Consider the following 23767-nt stretch of genomic DNA (forward strand, 5'->3'; position numbering starts at 1 on the left):
ATCTTCTGATTCCGGTGGATTCAAAGAGTTTATTTTACGTGAATCGGAATTAAAACGTATGGAAGCCGAACAATCTCGTGAACAACATTTACAACAATTAAATCAACATCCAGTTGCGACTCATCAACATTACTATAGTCCTCAACAATTACATAATCCACATCCACGTACAATTGATCAACCTCATTGTCAACGCCAATTAAATCCACAAACGCATCAACAATTATTAGAACGACAACAATTACATGAACAAACGCAACAGTTAATTAAACAAACAAAAGAGATGAGCGAACAACTTGAAATGAAAATACAACAAATGGCACCAATTGGTCAAACGCAACAATTAACTCAACAATTTCAACAACAATGGAATCAACAATCACTGCAATTAAATCAACAATTACAGCAATTACAACATCATACACATCAGCGAAAAATATCACAACCGGAATTTTTAACAAAATCAAATTGTGGTGGGCCACCCAGTAACATGCTACATCAACGTAAAGCATCTCAACCTGAATACTTATTAATGGAGCAATACACACAATCGACATCATCAGTAGCGGAGCGTGCACAAATGTTTAAACAGGCACAAGCGACAGTAGCGGCTGCTCAGCAACAACATCAACGTAAGAAATCACAGGGTGATTCAATAATGTCACAGGAGCTTAGACAAATTGTTGGTCAAAATCGACAGTTATTTACAGCGAATCAACCAACTTTTCAATCATTGCCACCCACTGGATCATCGAAGCCAAAACAAATGTTGGCTGTGGCACCAACTCAACAATTCACCTCGGCCGATGAAAAATCCACAAATGTTCCACCAAAAGTAGTGCAACCATTAATTTCACATGGACAGTTTCAACAAAATACGAAAAAATTAGAAGAATTACTAGCGCAACGTGTTGAAAAAGAGAAACAATTGAAATTACGTAAAAGTGGAATTAATGTGGATCCAGATGAGATCGAACAGAAAATTAATGTGCAAAAACAGATACAACAAAAATTGCAAGCGGATTTGAAACAACATGTGCAACAAATACAAGAGTTACAAAGTATTGAGTTACGTTTGCCGCAGAATAAACCATGGACTAATAGTGAGGTACATGCAATATTTTCCTTTATTTCTATATGAATTTTCTGAAAGAAAGTTTTCGTATTAGTTTTGACGGGTGATCGGGTGGCTGAAAGATTTTCCCTGATTTCCGTTGATACGTCATATTCATAAAAATGCAATATTGAGGTCTGGTGTAATGTAATTAAGGTTGTTGTAGATTTTTGACTCCAAGTCATAGCGATTTCATATTTAATTAATTAATCAAATCACTGTCCCGATCAAAAATAACTAACTAACGACAGATGTAAGAATTCCTGCAAGCCCCCTTTCGTGGAATTTTTAACAATGTCTCCTCGGATTTTTATTAGTGTACGGATTTTTTAAAAATTAATAAAATTTTATTTATAAATTATTTCATCTGCAATACACATTATCGTTTCCTAATCTGACACGATAAGTTAAAGAGGCTTAACTCCAACCGGTTTCGAATTACTTTTTTGAGTGTTTCCATATCTACCCAAAACAAGTAAAAACAAACAATTGACTGAGTTACTTGTTGAAATACCCTGTACAGAAAATGTTGAATGTTAGTGCTTCCGTTATTTTTATAAATTAGAAAAGTTTAAAAAACCAATACAATTATGACTACTTTTCGACCGCCATTTATTTTGATTTCGAAAATTTTCTAGAATTTTTTTTTTGTTTACGATAATAATTTCGGAAAAATCACTAGTTGAAGCTACCTGCAAACTTCGAACTCCCTATCTTTTATGGTTTTAGAGAAAATGGACACCAGAGTTTTGTCCTAATTTGCACCCTCACGAATTTTTCCAACAATTGTTGTTTATATAAATTGTTTGTATAGGGCACATTTTTATTACTGAAACTTTGAAACTTTTGTTCTATCTCCAATGGTATACACACAATTGACCTATGTTGCTCATATATCTTGAAATGAAGAGTTAAAATTCGATTCAGCTAGAATTATTATTTGACAAATCCCTAAAATCGTTATAAGTGGCGTCTATATAAGTATTAAGATCTATTTTATAACGATTGAAAAGATTTCAAGCATGACTTAAAACCATCCCGATTAAATATAGAAGTGTTATTTGAAGGATCCCTATAAATGCTACGAGTGGCGTCTTGATTACTGTAACGATCAATTTTTTAACGATTGAAAAGAATTTCATCGAGCATGACTTAAAACTACTCCGATCAAATCAGCCTTCAAATAAAATAATAAAAAAAATAAAAACCAAAACAGATTTCAACTTATAATCCATCTTCTTTCTTCTCCTCTCCAGATGAACATCACCTTTTGTAATATTTACACAATATATTTACACAAAAACGGCAGATGGTTAATTTGGCACGTGAAAAAAGTTATAGTTTTAGAACTATTAGCAAAAAAAAATAAATAAATAACACACCTGCCCAAATGTTTAACTAAGACAATTCGCTATCAAGAGGGTATAGCGTGATTATCAAAATTTTAGTTTTGTCATTCACATCTGGAGTTAAATCAAATAATTAATAGCAATATTGTACTAATAATATTCATATATTTTTATAATTTATTTTATTTATTAGCTGGGCTCATGAGAACAATATTCTAGTTTTATGGACATTAATATTGACTTTCTTGCCAATTTCATTTCATAAATTTTTGCTGAAAATTTAGAAACTTTTTTAAAGAAAATATTATTAAATTAATTATTATCCTTTATTGGGTAGCTGAAACCATTAAAACTAAAATTTGTAATAAAAGCTTGTTTCTATTACATGTTTTCTGAGAGAATTAATTAATTAATGATTTCAATGCTTTCAAATTTTTAAATATATAATTTGAAGCAAACATACCTTTTGCTTTTCTATGTGGCATACTGATCCGGCAAAAGTTTTCGTCTTTATTATATATAGACGAGCATGATACCCGCCCGCTTTGAGTGTCAATTTCCATTTTAAAAGTAAAAGCCACCTTAGCTTTATGAATCCAAACTTTCGCATTCAAATTAAAATATTCCGTCGAAGCAGGCGAGAAACTCCCAGTATCTTTATAAATTATAGACTGTGTTTCGATGAAATCCTTTCAGTAGTTTTTGCGTGAAAGCATATCAAACAAGCAAACAAAGTCACTTTCACATTTATAATATATATAGGGATGCGAATAGGGTATTCTACTATTTTTGAAAAAGTACTACAAAATATTGATTTTGCCAATAAAAAGCCATCAAAAATTTATTTCGAAAAAATACACACGCTTTCTTGCCAAAAACTTAAATTAAATTTTAAACCTTTTTTTAAACTGTCAAAAACGCGGGCATCGAATTTGTAATATCGGTATCATTATACGAAATAACACAAATAAGTTTGACATATATATTCATAGACAACTGATTATAATAAATACAAATACTTATTATCTATATGGATATATTATACCCAGCTGTCTACACTGAACTAACTGATGGTATATGGTTCATAAAATATGTTTCATTAAAAATTACGATTTTTTATAAAAGAAAAATATGATTTTATGACTCGAAATCAGAATATTTAGGTATATTTTTACATAAATTTTAACTCTTTTCATTTTTCATAATTTATTTTTTACTAACGATAATGTACCCTATTAAGAGATATAGGGATTACATTTTTTGAGATTTAACGGAGAAAGGTGCATCAATATTCTATGCTTTCATCAAAACTTTAAAAATTTACATCAGCTGAATGTTCCTAAAAGTTACCTAAATCGAGTATGTTCACAGCATATTATTTCGAAATATTAAAAAATTCGTAGCATTAAAAAACCTTTTCTTCTATCTTTGAAGTAAAGATGTATAAACCATACCACTTTACAAGAAATTAGAAATCAAAAAAAAAATTTTCAACAGCTTTTTTCGTCATGTTTTAAAAATTTACGTTTTTTAAAAGCATAAATTACAAAAACAAAGCAAACAATGATTCCCGAGACGCCGGCCGTTTATATGAGAGCCCATATAAAATAACAAACAGGTAAAACTATACCATTCGAAAACCATTTCCGTCATTATTTTAACAAAAAACAATTAATTTTACGTGATGAATCACCTCATTAATAAAATTAATGAATTAATGTGTTTTTGATTTTGTGTGTATTTTACAAAAACACATTACCGGAAGTAATATTTTTTATTTTTATTTATTTGTACTTTGACCAGTATTTTATTTTACTTGTAAGCAATAATTTTTATTTACGAAAAATTCATATTAATTAATTTGTTTAATTTCACAGAGTAATCGCAGTCAACCGGCTATTGGATTAAAACATACACCCAAATCTAGGGTAAGTGATTTTTTGATAAGTATTTTTATTATTATTATTTTTATAATAAATTGGAACAATATTCTTGATAAATATTTTTTTATAAAAATTTTCAGTGAGTTTAAATTTCTTTATTTGATTTTTAATTTTTTATTAAAATTTTATTTAAACAGAAAATTATCAAAACATTCGTCTGAAACAGAACTCTTTGTCACAGTTAGATAAAAGAGATTTTTAATTAACGATATAGATTTTGGTTTACCCTAATAACATTCATCCGTTTGTATCTGATTTATGCATGATTTTTCAAAGTGAATAAAGAAAATAAGATAAAAAATTATAACTTTTTTGTTCATTATTTATTATCAGGGTTGTATTGGAGTATTATAAACTTTTCAACGATTCAAAATTGCTGATTAGTGAAAATATAAATTTCCTTAATTTTTGGACTGTGTGAATTAAGCACGCTCAAATATAAATTTTTGAACATGTCGGTTGATGAGAGATTTGCTCACGCTAACAAAGTTTCCAAAAATCACAATAATTCCTAGGTCATCAGGCTTTTTATTATTATTTTATCGTTTAAAGTTAGCTGAAAAAATGATGAATCATAATAGGTTATCCTTTTCAATTTGATAATTCTATATCAAAAAATCTAGAGAGTGTAATAAAAAAACAATCTAAAATTAATTAGACAATCTTGTAGTTTATAATAATACCATAAAATTATAAGGTTACCGATGATATAAAAACAAAATTTTAATTTAATTATGAGTTCATCGAAGACTCATCATTTGACGAATAGAGACGACAATAGTTAGAGTATTGATGATTGAAGAGCGATATCTATAGAGCGATATCGTGGAATTTAAAGGTGAAAAAACATATTACTTAACTATAAAGCATGTATTTGGTTTATATGCATCTCAATGTCAAAAAAAATGCTCATTTTAAAACATTCTAAGTGTTACTATTATAACATAACATATGATGAGTACGCTTAGAATGTTTTAACTATGGCATTTTTTCTGGCAGTGAGTACCTTTAAAGTTTTTTCTGAAAATAATCTATTGTAAGCCGAAGATTCCCACAATAATTAGAAAAAGATCTGATTAATGGCCCTAACAGCTTTTAACAAAATTTTCATCCAGGTAAGCATCGTTATTGTGGAAGCGTTGGGAACGTGTATTTTGTATATAATCTGGCCTAGGATAAAGCTATCTTGATTAAATCTGCTTTAACTAGCACGGGAATTCAGGAGGAGAATTTAAATAGCAGATAAACAGGGAGCTGAAGAAACGTATTTTAACCAACTTCAAACAAAAAAGGGGGAGGTTATCAATTCGACTGTATTTTTTTTAATGTTGTACCTCAGAACTTTTGACTGAGTTCACCGATTTTATGATTCTTTTTCTATTTGAAAGCTGGTGCTTTCCGTGTACTCCCATTTCATTTGGTCCAGTTCTGACAATGGCATCCATGAGAAAACCATATAAGTCTTAAATTTGCATTAAATATGTGCGCGACAAATGGACGAATAACTCAGTATTACGCCAACCGATTTTTTTAGTGACAAATTAGTGTACAAAATTAAAAAACTTTTAACAAAAAAAAAAAACCAATTTCAAAAGAAAAACGAATCCAAAATTAATATGCACTCAAAAGTAAAAAAATAACGATAATATAATGTAGTTATAATTATTGTTATTTTTGGAGTCGGTGTCAGCCAAGGTACATTAACTTTACTGACACCGACTCCAAAAATAAGAATAATTTTAATTTTTTACATTATATTATCGTTATTTTTTTACTTTTTAGTGCATATTAATTTGTTTTGGAATAGTTTTTCTCTGAAGTTTTCTCTGAGGTTTTTTTTTTTCGTTATAATTTTTTTTATGCCTTAGCACATCTTGTGTCAACCCTTGTAGCTCATTTAGTTAAGGCGTAAGCGAGTTCGATTCCCGCCGTCATAACAAAAATTAATTTAATTAATAGTTGTGATGGGCTGGTGTAGTAGTGCATGGTATATGCATGAAGGAGGTGAGCTCAGCCTCTGAAATTGAGGAGCTGATAAATGATAAATTATCAGCGGAAAGGTGGTAGAACAGATATATGGTATCACAATGGGCTGTATAACCTCTAAGTGTATCCTTCGTGGGCAGCCAATATAACCTAAGCTAACCTAGTACATCTTGTACTTCATTATTCATCTCACAATTTGTATATAAATAAAATATCCATTATCCATAATTATTCATGTCCATGCTATAATTTTAATTAACAATAAAATACAGAAGCCATGTATTTAGTATATACCTAAAATGTATAATACATCATACATACATAAATACCTTTTATATTCAAACCTGATTTTGTTTTTCAATACATAACAGCGTTATTATTTATTCAGACATTGGAAAACTATTTTAGTGAATAGAAAATAATTATTGGAGACAAATAAATTTACCTATATAGACTATATAGAATGTGAATATGAATGTTGAATACTGGTTAGTTGTTGGTGGCTGTGTCTATTGAAATGCATGTAATATGTTGGAGAAGAGTTTTTTTTGTATTTGAACACAATATATATTCATATAATATTATGTGTGATGCCTTTGATATTTGATCTTACTATATTTCTGAATCCCATTTATAATGAACCCATTGAACTATAAATATTTTAAAACGGTAAATAATTTATATACTCAAACAGAATTAAGAATATTTTAATAAAAAATACGATTTTAAAGATAATCTTTTCTTGTACTAAAAAGTAGAAAATAATTTTTCTTATGATTCACTATAAACTTCTATTTAAAATATCAAGGATGATTCGCTCCTAAAGCATTTACAAATAGTCATTTATGAGGGTATCATAAGACAAATTATTTTCTAATAATAATAATAATAATAATAATAATAATAATAATAATAATAATAATAATAATAATAATAATAATAATAATAATAATAATAATAATAATACATCAATTTATTTGCCTTAAAATATAAAGTCTTAAACAAAGAATCTGTAAAACAGTTAATTATTTTCTACTTTTTAGTACATTAAAAACTTGTCCCTAAAAAAGTATTTTTGATTTAAATTTTTAATTTAAGACTAAAAATGTATGTATGTAAGATATGGTGGAAGCGATGGGAAAATCAAGCGTAATACATGAACAAGTGAAAAGAAACAATTGAAAGAATTAGTTGTTGAAATAACCTGTATAGAAAGAGTTGAATGTCAGTGCTTGGATTGTTTTTTATAGTAAAAGTTAAAGTATTTTATACAATTTTCTTCTTTATTCGAGAAAATTTCACAAGGCCACTAGTTGAACATACTTGCACATTTTCAACCAGCTATTTTTTCTAAATTTACTAAAAATGGACATCAAAGTTTTGTCCTAATTTGCAACCTCACGGGTAAGAAATGATGTATATACGAAAAAATGTTTCAAACAAAATTTGTTCATTTTTTTATAATTAAACTTTTGTTCTATCTCTAACGGCTTTCAATATGGGTCTTACGGAACCAAGCCCTTGACGTATGTTAATCATTTACGAACTCAACCTCACTTTTTACATCCTCAACACGATATAAAAACATTTCAACTTGATATCTCTTTTGGGTTTTGAGTTATCGTGCTCCATAGATAGACGGACAGACTGACGGACAGACAATTTTAAATAGACTAACTAGATGATTTTATTTTATTTTAACAGGTATACCAAAATTTAGTTCGTCGTATCAATATTTCTAAGCGGTACAAACTTGGGACTAAACTAAGTATACCTTGATAAATGTTTTGAATACAAATATAAAAATATGCGGATCACGAGTCTGACTTGCAAGTTTTGTTTTTCGACTCTTATACAGCTTAAATATTTTATATTCGAATTATTCACGAGTTCATGAAAAAACCAAAGTATCGAAGAGTTTAATCACTTTTCAGATTCTTCACTAAATTTCCAAAATCTAGTTTCTACAATCAATTTTATCCTACAAACTTTATCCAAAACAACAAGGCCCATATTGTGTATCATAAATATTCAAAGACCCGTAGTTCGGTTGGTTTGGAAGAGATTTTATTTGGGTTAGTGAAATGTTCTGGTTTTGAGGGATTATTTCTGCTTTGTTGAATGAGTTTTGTCTGCGAAGTCGTAGTTTCCTAACGGATGGATTGCTTTGGAAGATCAGTAGCTCTGTTCTCAATTACATAGGAGAGAAGACTGTAAAGAACTTCCTTGCGCTTCCACAATTTTTTATATCCACTTCAAAGAGATTTTATTTTTTTTTTTAAATATTCTTATGTTAGTTACTTTTTTATTTAACAAAAACAATAATTTTTGAATAGAATCCAGTTATATTGAATGGTCCAGTAGTTCTTTTTAGGTACAAAAATATATAGTTATGAAAATTGAAACTATTTTCCTTAATTAAAGAAAAACTGTAAGTTTTGCACTAATTCTGTAAACGGATTTGTAATTTACGTAAAAAATATTTAATTTGTTTTTTTCTTGACGTTCTAGTATGATTTTTAAGAAAATTCCTTTAGATTTTTGTTGGTGGGAACGCTGTAAAGGACTTCCCTGCGCTTCCACAATTTTTTACATTTACTTCAAATTTATTTTATTTTTTAAATATTATTATTTTAATAATATTCTCATATTACTTTTTTATTTAACGAAAACATAATAATTTTTGAATAGAGTTCAGTGTTTATTCGAATGGCCCGGTAGTTCCTATACTTTATAGTCTAGTATTAATACATTTGGATATAACACCGGTCGACCAAAACCTCTTCGTTCATATGACTACTCTATACTATAGTTAGTAGTAAAACATTAATACTCCCCGCGCTTCCTTCTTCTGTACAAAGAAGTTAATACATCGCGCATACAAGTGAATCCCTCGCTTGTGCCTCGTTTCATGTATATGTGCATGCATGTACGTATGTATGACAACAAACATGGCTCCGTAATATGTGTGTTTATATGAGAATTTACACAGAATCCATCAGTTGTTTAGAGCGCGCGTTGCCGTCTAGTGTACAGCACGTTTTCTCTATATCAAATCTATTAAAATTATTATTATCATATTTGTTGATATAATAATTAAATAATTTTTATTATTACGAGAAATCTAATGTGATTTCTAAAACAATTATTAAATAATTTGTGTGGTGAAATATAATATTAAAAAAAAAAAATTTATAATGGCACTTTTTAATTTTGTTTTAATTTTTATAAACTTGACAGTATAAAATTTTTGGTTTTGTATTTTTTGACAGTGATTTTCTGAAGTGTGCGTTTTTCTGTATTTTAAGGAAATTATTTCTAAATGGTGTTATAAGTTGAAGTGATTTGTATTTGTTTTTGATAATTGAATTTGATTGAAGTGTTTTTTGGGCTTTAAAAGGTAATTTAAGTTTTATTCATTATTTTTTAATAAAAATTTATTGTCAGTTGCATTTGTTGAGGTTTGTTTTTTAAACCATTTAAAATTTTTTATTGCTCATAGCAATTTTTTAACCAATGTTTCCGTTTTCTAGTGGTTTAATGAATAGCACTTTTTAATAGAATATGTTTTCTTTTCGTTTGACAAGGGGTACATTTTTTGTATAAATTGTGCCTGGTATATATTTAGTTATGCAGTAAGTACGAAAATGTCGGGATTGTTTTTAGGAATTTTTTTAAAAACAGCACTCAAACTTAATTATAATAGTTCTAAGTGGACCATCAACATTTGTTCTCTCTTTAAAATAAAATCTTAAATTACTTATCGCTGCAAATATTTGGTTTATTCTTATTTGCATAAAGTTATTGAAGCTTCAAAAAATAATAACGCAATGCTGTTTGTTAGTTTCTGTATATTTTTGACTTATATAAGGCCATAATTATTAACACACAACTAGTTATTTGTACTCGAAATATTTATCTGCACTTCCACCATATACGAAAAAGCTTATATACAACTTAAAATATTTCAAATTCAAGATAGATTATAATTGATTTTGGATTGAAAGTTTTAAAGGTCCATGAACTAGCTAGGTCGTTTCACTGGCTTGAATTATTATTTGATGTCCCCTGATAGAAACTCCTTTCATTTTGAAAAGGTCTTTGATTCAATTAATAGACAACATGTGTTGAAAGCTATGAACGCGTTTGGTGTGCTGCAAAATTTTAAAAGATTAGTGCAAGGGATGTATGAAAATTTTGCACGCTTAGTTGAACACTGCAAGAATCTATCGGATCCAATAAAAGCTTACTCCGAAGCAAAGAGCAAAACTCAGAAACAGAGAGCAGTTGTGTACTCTCATCCAAATTTTGTAGGGCAGTATTTTCGAGGCTAAAACCGGTTTGGAGAAGTTTGGGGACGAGAGAAGAATGAGCTCAGACTTTGATTCGAACAGTTAATCGATCCTCCTCTATAGCTGTGAATTTTGGAAACTAACAGTCAATGTCACGCCAAGCTTGTCAAAGTTACTTAAACTAAGTCAATGACACGCAAACTACGGACATTTCTCAATAAGTGTGTCCAAACCGTTCTAAGAATATGATAGCCAAATGTCATTTTCAATAAAGATTTGTGAGCAATGAGCTTATTAAGAGTCTGTTGTAAAGCAAAAAACCATTGTAAGACAAGCCATGGAATGGAAACCATACTGAAACAAGAAAAGAAGCAGAACAAGGGTTACATGAAGGAAGGCATTGGAAGGAGCTGGAGAGGCACAAGGACCGTTTTAGGCCTTTGTGGAGGTTGGAGGCCTGCGCTCCCTCCAACCGGCTTAAGGAAATAACTGATGATTAGACTGATAGAAACCCCCTTATAAATGGCATTCCAATAAATATACTGGCTCCTTAAGAGATACTCATTTCCTTACCGGCAGCAATATCTTCTAGTTTCTAGTAGAGGCAAATGATAAAAGGTCATGGAAGAAATTGGAGAAAAAACGCTACATAAAAGAAGTCTTTGGGTCACCGCCATGCATACTCAAAACTAAACATCATAGGACATTTTAAACCTCCTGGATCTGATGCTTGTCCAAAGATCCATCCGTTTCTATTGCAACTCAGTTGTTTTTAAATAAGTAATAATAGTTTGCTCTACTGGAATCTGAAATTAGAAAAAATATTTGCGTGTATTTCTCCTATTCTGGAAAATATAACATGTGTCTAAGGCATTAGATGTAAAAATTCAAGATTAATTCTATTGAATTTTATTTTACGAACATTTCAAATAGGAGATTGAAACTGCTCATACTATCGTAAATTTCATCAAAAAATATTATGCCACTTATCCCCCAATGTACACATGCATCGTCTATATATTTTCATCCCCCATAATATTTACATTTGGGGTTACACACAGTAACGATGAAAATTGGAGGTGGAGAAAGTGAAAATACTTTTAGACAATAACAAAATATTATTGCTGGATAAGGGTACTTTACCTTCTAGTTATATACAGGTTCAATCTAATCGTTATATGTATGACTGTATAGTTAGCTATTAAAGAGGCCTTTTTACTGCAGATCATAGAAAACATTTTAGATTATTCTAACGGCGAACCTATCTAAACATTACATATAAAAAATAACAGTCCAGTTAACAATAACATATGTTTCTCAGACTATTTACAATAATTGACCGTGGGTCCATATTAAAGCGAAATTTCCTTGATTCTTGGTCTGCTTTTGTCAGAATAATTAAAGGTAACTTTACTCACTTTAAATTAGAAAGTTGATCCTCATAAAATAACTAACAAACTTTTGTTGCCAACATTTTTTCGAAAAATGCGACTTAAAAATATTTCATTATTGTTATAGACGCGGGCGAATGTCCTCTATGCCTTAGACAAATTTTGGCTAAAGCATTTTTCCGTAGTTAGCATGTTTTCTTTCGATTAAATGTAATAATGACATATTTTTAGGTCGCATTTCCTCCAAAAGCTGATGATTTTCGAAAAAAGTAGTTTTAATGAAAAATATTAGGTTTTTTATGTTATCCTTTCTCTTATCGTTTAGAATCTAAATTGGCTATTAAAGAAACCCGAAGAACTAGGTTCAATCTGATGTCAGAATATGATGTCCCCCATCAAACTCTGCAACTTTTGTTTTAGTTATTTTTTGGGTTAACTATCAAACGAGCTAATAGCCATTGTAGATTAAAATTATCAACCCTGTACACGAAAAACAAAAAAAAAATTCGTTGAAAAACAAGAAAATCTTGATTTCTATAAATTAAATACGCCAGAATCAAACCTTTGTTTTTCTATATTACATAATTCATAGTTATTAATCCACAAGGGCCGACAAAAAGAATTATAGAAATTTGGTTTCTTTATGGGCTTACGATCTAACAGATAAGTGCGGGTAAAATGATGAGAAAAATGTGAATTATTATATTTGAAAAATATTAATGAGCATTGTCAGAAACAAAGTGTCTTGATGTTGTTCCTGTGAAGGGTATTTATTTATTCCCTGTTTGTTCATTATATTTACAGTTATTAAGTGACAAACATTTTTCAATATTGTCGACGTTTATATAAATGCAAAATCTCACTCAACATAGCAATTATTTATATTACTTATTTAAAAATAGACGATTCCAATATAAGTTTTTAAAATTTTTTAAAGTAAAATTATTAATATGTTCGTGTGAATGTAACGTGACTCGATGGACATAGCTTAAGATATCCTTTAATAGTAGCTTAAGACATATCCTTTAGAGAATTTTAAGTCGAAAGTGCTTTATATACATTTGTCGAATAGTTAAAGAGTTATGGCCACTATTGAATTCACACAGTCAAGACATTGTTTGTAAAATAGTTAAATGATTTATAAAAAAAAACAAGTGAACATAAACAATTGACTGAGTTAATTATTGAAATACCATGTATAGACAGTGTTGATAACGCAATCGTTTGTTTTTTGACGCCACGTAACACACATAACTGATATTCCCATATTAATATAATATACTAGAAAATTTGCACTTAATTAGCGCCCTCGTGGGTAAACAGTGATGTTTACAAGAAAATGTTTCAAACAAAAGTTGTTTATTTTTTTATAAGAAACATTTTTTATATTTAAACTTTTGTTCTATCTGTAACGGTTTACAAGATGGGTCCTACAGACTCAAGACCTAATTGACCTATGTTGCTCATTTACAAACTTGCCCTCACTTTTTACGTCCTGAGCACGCTGTAAAAATCAGCTTAATATCTTTTTTCGTTTTTGAGTAATCGTGATGACAGACGGACAGACAACCGGAAATGGACTATTCAGGTGATTTGATGAATACCTATGACAAAATTTTTTTCGTAGTATCATTATTTTTAAGCGTTACAAACTTGGGACTAAACTTAATATTCTATGTAAATTTCATATATACATGGTAAAAATCTTTTTTCTGATTGACACTATTAGAGTTACTGAAGATTTTCGACCATTTTGAGAATAGCTCTTTTGTCGGAAAATTCTTGCTGTATGGGACGTTTTGCATTAACTTTAGGAAAATTAACTTTTCTTTTAGCTTTTAATTAAATTCCTCGATCAGTGAACCACCGCAGATATTCCCGAACTGACGCATTCCCGTAACTATATCCGAAAATAAAGTGAAAACCGGTCAATTATTCTTAAAATTACAACTTAAAATATATAAATAGTGCGCATAACTCCCTAGCTATTGGATTTTGGACAAACATATATGAGATCCATTAGTCAAAAAGGTACACTGATTTTTTGGTGGAGGGGCAGGGAAGTTCAAGTAAAATTACGTTGTTATTTCATTTTCTATAATATATAAACTGGCAAAATGAGATATTCTCTCGAGCTTCAAAGAATTCTTTGTCTCTCGTTGACCCTTCATCTTTCACACGTGTGATAAGTTTTATTAAATTTGTTTTAAAATTAAAATTCGGTAAAAAATATTGAAAAAAAATTTTAGGATATTATTTTAAATCCTAAATTATTATCGCGTGATGATCGCACTACATGAGATATGAATATAAATAAAACTTACTTATACACCAAGAGCCAAAAATATCAACAGTTGATCAGGAATGGACTTCTTGCAGATAACAACGACAATTGGCTCGTTACATACAAATTACTCGTTCTCTACGTTTTAAAAAGTCAACCCTAGTAGTTCAGTTGCTTAAAGCGTAACCAATTCCGTACGTGGTATGCCTAGGAAAGAGGGTTCGATTCCCGATTCTTGTTCGGGTCATAACAAAACATTAATTTAATTAATGGTTGGGATATGCTGGTGTAGTGCTTGGTATATGCTTAAAGGAAGTGTCTCCCAGCCTCTCAAAATAATTAAGGAGCTGATAAATGAAATTATCATCGAAAAAGGTGGTAAAACACATATATGGTATCACTTTAATTCAAATACTTTTTTAATTATGAAACAAAAACAATTTGCTAAGAAATCAATCGAAATCAAGATTAAAATAATTATTTCGGATTATAACGAAGTCTCTCTTAACTGCTGTTTCATAATTCGAAATAACTATTTTAATCTTGATTTCGATTGAAAATTATTATCGATATTCGTTTACTACCGTCTTCATTATCGATATTCCCACCGTGCGTGAGTTTTATTGGAGGCGTTTCCATGGCAACGATACACTACTTTAATTATGAAATTGTATGGATGCATAAATAATTGTATGGATTGCATTTATGACTTACATTGAAAATTTAATATTATTGTCTCATAAATTTAAATAAATAATTATGATACTTTTACATTTGAAAAATAATATTTGTGCAATTTGATTTCTTATTTTCACAATTTTTAATGCATTAAGTTTAATTAATTAGTGTTTTTCAATAATTTTAATTTGAAATTTTCTATAACATTAACATGTAAAAAACTGCAAATTAGTCATGACAGCCTCCTTAATCGCCAAAATTTTGGCGGAATCACTGGAAGCGCTGGCATTGTTTTCTTGTCCCTACCATGACTACGTGCACAGCGAATATGCAGGCTCTGAGATTATTATATGTATGTATATGGATAAAAAAAATAAAAATAAATATATATATTGAGAATTTTAAACCAGAGTAGAGCATTAAATAATATAAGTTAAGTTAATTATATGTTTTATTTGACGCTATGTGAAATTTGACCTTTTTTCCCACATTTTAGTAAAAAAATAACGTGCTCATAAATAACCCGATAAGGATTTATAAAAACATAAACATATAACACACACAGGACGAAGTAAACTATAAAATAATAAGCATACGATTTATTCATATTCTTTAAGGCTTTTTATACTCTGTATATATGAAATATATACCAAGGTATACTAAGTTTTGTCTCAAGTTTGTAGCGTTTAGAAATATTGATGCTATAAACAAAATACTGGTATAAGTAGTTAAATAAAATCATCTAAGTGGTCTATTTATCCGTATATCTGTATGTCCGCGCGTCCGGCTGTTCGTTTGTCACCACGATAGCTCGAATACGGAAAAAAGATATCATGCTGACATTTTTATAGCGTACCTATTCAGACCGTAAAAAGTGATTTTTACTTCGTTGGATCCATGGGAAATAGACCAAAAGTTTAAATAAAACAAGTGAAAAGAAACAATTGACTGAGTTAATTGCTGAAATACCATGCATAGTCAGTGTTGATTTCTTTACCACATAACACATACATACATGTGACACATACATAACTGATATTCAAGTATAGTACATACTATAAAATTTCCGCCTAATTGGCGCCCTCACGGGTAAACAGTGATGTTTACGAAAAAAAGTTGCATACAAAAGTTGTTTATGTTTTGATAAGGAACATTTTTTATATTTAAACTTTTGTTCTATCTCTATCGGTTTACAAGATGGGTCCTACGGACCCAAGACCCAATTGACCTATGATGCTCATTTACGAATTCGACCTCACTTTTTACGTCCTGAGTACGCTGTAAAAATTTCAGCTCGATATTTTGTTTCATTTTTGAGTTATCGTGTCCACAGACGGACGGGCGGACAACCGGAAATGGACTAATTAGGTGATTCTATGAACACCTATAGCAAAATTTTGTGCATGGCATCAATATTTTTAAGCGTTACAAACTTAGGACTAAACTTAGTATACCTTGCATATTACATATATGCATAGTATAAATATGTTCCTTGTAAAATTATTTTAAATAAACAACTTTAGATTAGAAATGTTTTTCGTAAATATCATTGTTTTTCCGTCAGAAAGAATAGTAGGACAAAACTTTCTTGTGTCCATTTTCTCTAAAACTATAAAAGATAGAGAGTTGAAAATTGCAGGTAGATTCAAATAGCGGTATTGTGAAAGACTTGAAAAACGAAATAAAATTCCAGAAAATAGTTTCGAAAAACTTCTAATACCAAAATGAAAGCCGAAAGCTATAATTGTGTTGGTTTTTTTAAACTTTTCTAATTTATTAATTTATTAAAAATAAGGCAATCACTGAATTAAACACTTTCTATATAGGGTATTTCTACATTTAATTCAGTCAATTGTTTCTTTTACTGGTTCTTTTCACTCTTTTTTTGAATTCGATGAAAAAAAATCTTACAAAAAAACCCCATTATATTAAATAGCTAGTTTGTAGCTACTTTTAAAATGTTCAAGTGGTTTTGTTATGATTTTTTGTGGATATTGTAGGCATGTGTAAACTTAGGCAAATAATAATACGACTAGCCATATGCTATACAAACTACTTATATAAAAAAGTTACTTACAATAACCCACTAAACAAAATTTACTATTAATAACGATCAAACTATTCAACATTAAGGCTTTTCCGAAAAATTTTTGATGGGCGTAAAACATTGTTTGATTGGTGAGAACAAAAATTTATGTAGAAAAGCCTGCTAGTTGGCGACACTATTGCGGTTATTTTTGGAAGAAAAAAAAAACTTTTGATTTATGAAATAAAACAAAACGAAAATGAAATGAACTGTAAAAATTAAAAGCCATTAGAACAAAGTTATATAAACTATCCATGAATCATAATTTTTATAGTTTTTAAAAACTATATCCATTTCAATGATCAACAAAAACTAATATCCCTATATTTTAGAAAATTAATTTGCAGCAACCCTCTAGTGTTACATAAAGAACATAAATCATTAAAATGTCAAAAAAAGGATACAAATAGCAAATGAGGCAAAAACACAACCATTTTTAAAATAATATTCATTCATTATTACTATTAAAAGGAATTGCAAAGTAGTCTAGTCCATATCGGCACTTGAATTTGGAAAATATTAATATTTTATTTATTTATTTTACTTATTTTTTGGTTTGTCTATAATGGTCGACGAAATGTCCCGAAAACCCATGTATGGCTAGTTTAACTTTTATAGTGAAACAAGCTGCAATAAATTTTGTCCGATAACCACGGACGTGAGATACGTAAGACCTATTAAGCATTGTCACACGTTTATCACAAAAAACTATATCTACGCCTCTAAAATATGAAAATAAACGGTAATTATAATTTAAAACTTGCCCTGATTTATTGAGAAAAGCAGAACTTTAAAAAATGATGTAATTCCTTTTAAAGCTAATTTGATTTAAGGAAAGTAGTTGTTTTCACGCGTGCGTAAATAAAATAGTTGTTCGCGCTAATAAGTCAGTCTTTTTCGTTAACGTGTACACAAAAATAAAAAACTTAATTTGAATCAGATCAGAGTTATAAAAATGAGGAAATTCGATATTCTTAATATGAAAAACTTTAAAAAGAAAGAAAATTATATGTTATTTTCACATTTCAAGCAAAATCACTCTTTTGATTCTATCAAAGTGATTACTGAAGTCGAAAATATTAAAATTATGATTTTATTCTACTTAGAAAGTTCATTGTCCTTAGATAATTATTAAATTAATATAGATATCCATATTAATAGAACAGGATAGCTGGAAAATTATGATTTCCTAGAATTAATATTATTTCTAATTACTTTTTCAACCGCAACGATTCTATTTTTAATTTTTTTATATTATATGAGGTAATTCTATTTAAATGTTACAAATAGTATTAAATAATATATTCCTGATTGTGGTTTGTTTAATTACTTTAGTTACAAAAGCAATTGGTTCAAAATCATAAATGTCATTACTGATTATTTTCAAATTCGTTGTGTGCAAACTTGGTGGAGGGAACAACTGAATCGATCGCACTGTTCTCCTATGAAATTTGCAATAAATCACCCGTTTTATTTAAAATATGACTATTTGTTAATTGTTTACATGTGATTGGTATTGTAAATATCAAATAGAAATTATTGAATAGGTAATACAAATTAATTAAACATGTTGCATTAGAAATAATTAAAATAAAGAGACGAATTGCATAAATATTATTTTTAAAATGTATTATTAGAAAATAGTATTATATGTTCAGTGTAAACCATATATACCATAGAATTATAATATATCCATTCATAAAATTATATAAATAAAGTAATATATCGATTATTATGAAAATTCCTGAAATAAAACTTGCGAATAGGTACTCAAAAAATACTTAAACCTGAATCTCAGAATATTACCATTAAATATGCATAATTAGTACAACCATGCCATATTGAAAATAATAAGAAATTTTTCTAAATTATCTAGACCATAAAAAAAAAAATTTGCGTTTATTATTTATCGATTTTTTATCATCTTCACACATGAGGTAAAAAGTCAACGACACTATTAATCGATTTACCATCAGCTCAGATAAATAAATATTAGTCGTTCATATGTGTATGCTGATTTTCCGTTAGTTGAACATATATTAAAATGTATTAACGCCATAACATACAATTACAGAGCGTTACAAAATTACATATTTGTAGATTTTTTGAGTATTTGAAATATTCGCACAGTTTTTATAATAATTGTATTCGAAATATTTTTTATTTATGATATATAATTTTAATTTCATTTCGATAATGCCTTATAACTAGAATAACAATTAGGAAGATATCCAGATATTTGGTCTAAGACCAGATGTGGCATTTGACAAGGTCTTGCCTAACAAATTTTTACTCTTCGAAAATTTTTCACGTCGCAAGCTTCCAATTGATGACTATTCATTAAAGATGATATATACAAAATAAGAAGAAAATTGAAAAATAAATGCAACCGATTTATCAAAACCCTTGTTCAAAGCCTTAAACATTATCAATTATTTCAAACCCGAGCGTAGTTAAAAAATCCCCCTCAACTAGATGTCCCCATTTTCGCAAAGCTATATACTGCTAAGTACGATTTCGACGAAAATGTCTCAAATTTCTAGCCTTTCAGAAAATTTTCGTACAATACAATAAGTATTTCATACAAGAAGTAACTTTCAGGATCATGGTCAGTGTCAAGTCTATGGTCATTTTGTCTTAGTAATTTTATTTCAGTCATTATTTTCTAAAACTCGTGGGAGATATCGAACTGTTTGAACATTCTGTATATGATCATGAAGTTAAGATATTATTTAAGGCTGACTGGAACATACTGTATAAATTTTAAATCAAAATTTTTTACTGTTTATTAAGAAAGAAATACTTTTATAAGAGCTCATACGAAATCTTATAAAAATTATAATGGCTTTTAATGAAAATTATTGCGAAATACTTTTTTTTTTTTAATATAAAAACGCTGTTAAACAAAGCATCCATACAAAATTATGAAAAATAAAACTGAAATTTTATTATTCCTTATTCATTTTTTTTGTGATAACACAAATTTTGTAATCAATATTTATAAATATGTAAAAATTATAATATACTTATTATTTTATCAAGGTTAAATTATATTACTTTACTGTTTAGTTATTTTGTAAACATGTTTAAATTGAGATATAATTTTGGAAATAGAAATTCATTCACTAGTTAGGAAAATAAATGTAGCTTGTCATAATAACAGAAATTTCCACAATCAATTTTCTATTCAGATTAATTTTACTTAAAAAGTAGTAAGAGATAAAATAAAACTTGTTTCTATTTAAAAAAACAGCTTTCAAGTTTACATTTTCTAAAGTAAATTTGAACCAATAAGATAAAAAAGACTTTTGGTTTAATGCACGATTTTCAAGCCACTGTGGGGCTATTCAAATCTCCAAAAAAAAAAACACTATAGATTTCAGTATCTTATAAAACCATAAATCTGACTGGAATCAAACTAGCAGGGAGCAAAATAGGCTGGTAACAATGTTTTCCGGTTAATGAGAGAAAGTTTTATCGATTTATCGCGATTTAAAAAATTTGATGGAAAATGAACATAATTTTTTTCCCAATTTAAATGAAAATCATTTTCTAAATTAATTTTGGTCCAATTATTACGAAAATCATGTTTCATGGAAAATCATGGAAATGTGAATTTATTATTTTCTAAATTAATTTTGGTCCAATTATTACGAAAATCATGTTTCATGGAAAATCATGGAAATGTGAATTTAGGCTGTATAGAGATCCTAATAAATGAAAAAACATTAAGCCATTCCATTTGCTCGGCTAAAATAAGCTTGCGATAATGATTTTTTATTATTTGGAGATAAAATTTAGTTCCGAATTTTGTTATTTTTTAACGGTAGGGACCTTTGAAAAATCGGAAAATTATTTTTATTTCCTATTTGAATGAAAATTTTTTTCTACTTTAATTCTGACCCAAAAATTACGAAAATACGGTTTTTTATATCAATATATCAACCCAATCGAAAATTGGGTTTTTTAATGTATTACGCCATTGAAGATTTGGAATCTGAGTTTAAACTCTACTGATCCATTATCTCGACAGCCACAAATCTGGTTGAATTCTAACAATACTCCTATATTTAAGAGCCTTATTGTGTTCGATATTTTATCAATAATTATTATAAAGATTATGTTAAAAAAAATGCAAAAAATTGTTTTCTATACAATATGTAAAGCATCTCGTTAGTCATTATCATATTTGATGTAAGAAGAATTTTTATAGACCTTCTTATGTATAAGACAAAGAAACAGACAATTTATTGTGTATTATGACTTAATACAGCTGTCATCACCTATACACACAAGCAACTAATATTACACAAACAACTTATACATAAGAACGTCCAATTAAACTCTTCTTACTTCATATATTGTAATGGCTAACGAGATGTTTTACAAACAGTATGTTTAATATATGAATGCAAATTAGAAATTGAAAACTGCTTATAAAATGTTAAAAAATGCATTTAACTTTGCGATACTGTGCGTGTGTAAGAATGTGTTTAAATGATGAATATGTATTTGCAATGTCAACCTTGTGCTCATTTGACCACGTTATTTGAATATATGCCAACAAAAATAAAATGTAACAAAAGTTAATTTTGTGGAATATATATTCAAAACTAGAGTGATACCCACCCGCTTCGCTGAGTTTAAAAGTAAAGATTATGGTAATGTCAAATGAATACTTTTACAGAAATCTGTAATGTATGGTAATGTCAAATTAAATTAATTTTTTAATTTTCTTATTTTTTATTAATATATCTTATCGTTATTCTGAAGTATGAGCTATATTGTTTTTCAGTTTCATTAAAAACCATTAGCTATAGTTTAAGCGTGAAAGCGTAACAAACAAACAAACAAACATGCCTACTTTCGCATTTATAATATATAGGGATGTCTACTCAATGTTTATAAGATTAAATGCAACAGTCGCTTACTTCGAGGAACATATTTATCTATTTTTCTCTTCTTTATAAATCAGACATAACATTAAATCTACTAAAAATAAAACATAAATTGCATACCATTCATAAAATAATTTGTTTGTAAATAAAATTTTCTTTTTTTAGATTTTTCAGTCTATGAAAATTAAAGCCCACACATCTAATGCGTGTATAAAAATAAATTTATAAAGCTATAAAATTCAAGATGACTTGTTTTTCTTTCTCATGGCTTTAACATAGGGCGTTATCATGTTTTTACTTAGCGATGTTCAAAATTTGATTCTTAAAGTTAAACAACGAAGTCCTCCGTTCATGTTTTCATAAAAAAAAGTGAAATTAAACAAGTGATTGAGTTAATGGTCGAAACACCCTGTATAGATATTATTGAATATTATGTGTGGATCTTTTTTATAAATTTGACAAATATTGAAAGAAAATTTGAAGACATCGCCTATTTTTGATTTATTTGGGATACTTAACCCTAAAATCGAACTTGAAATAAAGATATGAAAAATCAAAATCGGTTAATCCGTTTAGACGCTACGATGCCACAGACAGACAGACAGACACATACACACACACATAGCGGTCACCCTTTTCTTAGTTCGAGGGGTGGGGTACACCTTTTCTTAGTTCGGGGGTAAAAAATATAAAAATTTATGTAAAAGAAAATGACAGCCTTTAAGCATTGCAACAAATTTTTAGTATTTTGTAGAATTAAATTTTTAATTTTTAAATTAAAATCAATAGCCTTATTATTTGAAGTACTAATTTTCAATCATCCATCTTGTAACTAATTTAATTTGCGCCCTTTAATTATTTAAACAAAGTTGTTTATTATTCTCTAAGGAACATTTTTTGTATTTAAAGTTTCCTTCTATCCAATACGGTAGACCCCACGGACCCATAACTCAATTGATTAAAAATGTCCACTTACGATAACTCAAAGTCAAAATGTAGGATTTTCGTTTTTGATTAATCGTGCTGACGGACGGACGGTTGGACAAACGGAAATGGATTAATTCGGTAATTTTACGAACACGTTTTCTAAAACTTTGTTGGTAGCATCAATACTATAAGCATTACAAACTTGGGACTAAACTTACTATACACTGATATATTTCATATATACAGGGAATACAAGCGAAATTAAGGGAATAAAAGCAAGCCCATACTAAAAGCGAAATTTCTCAAATTCTTTGTTTTTTTGTTTTTGAAGGATTCAGTAAGATAAGTTTGGCAATAAGAAATATAACTCGTGGATTTTCTCTATGTCCAAACTCACTTTTTATCGATCCTCAAATAGAAATTGATTTCTAAACATGCAACATATAAATTAAAACCTATAGAACGTTAGAAAATTTTTTACTAGCAACATGAATCAATTTTTATTTCCTTGTTTGAATTTTATTTATATTTATTTAATTATTTATTTATGTAAATAAAAATTGAACCAGTTATTTTTTTTTTCCTAGTACAAAAAATAGTTTAAAATATTTTGTATACAAACTAGAAATTATTACAATTATTATTTTTTAATTCCTGTATTTACATTATTAAGTTACAGGAAATAATCCAAAATATTTGTGTGTCAATAAACAACAAACCACAGTGAATTGTTGTAATAACATAATTAATATATTTGTGTTATATAAAAATTAAAGACATAATTAACCTAAAATCAAACAAAAAACAAGTTAAAACAAA

General features: G+C 28.5%; 1 protein-coding gene across 1 annotated transcript in view; it reads left to right on the plus strand.

Annotated features, from left to right (window-relative positions):
• Nucleotides 1-377: 377 nt before the first annotated feature.
• LOC123293010 (ras-GEF domain-containing family member 1B-like) overlaps nt 378-23767 on the plus strand; it is a 147360-nt gene continuing 123970 nt past the window's right edge. The window contains exons 1-2 of the mRNA XM_044873725.1: nt 378-1108; nt 4341-4391. Coding sequence (XP_044729660.1) covers nt 491-1108; nt 4341-4391 — 669 coding nt within the window. The 5' untranslated portion in view covers nt 378-490. The remainder of the gene's footprint in view (nt 1109-4340; nt 4392-23767) is intronic.

This window comes from Chrysoperla carnea, chromosome 2 (assembly GCF_905475395.1).
Source record: "Chrysoperla carnea chromosome 2, inChrCarn1.1, whole genome shotgun sequence".
NCBI classification, from domain to species: domain Eukaryota; kingdom Metazoa; phylum Arthropoda; class Insecta; order Neuroptera; family Chrysopidae; genus Chrysoperla; species Chrysoperla carnea.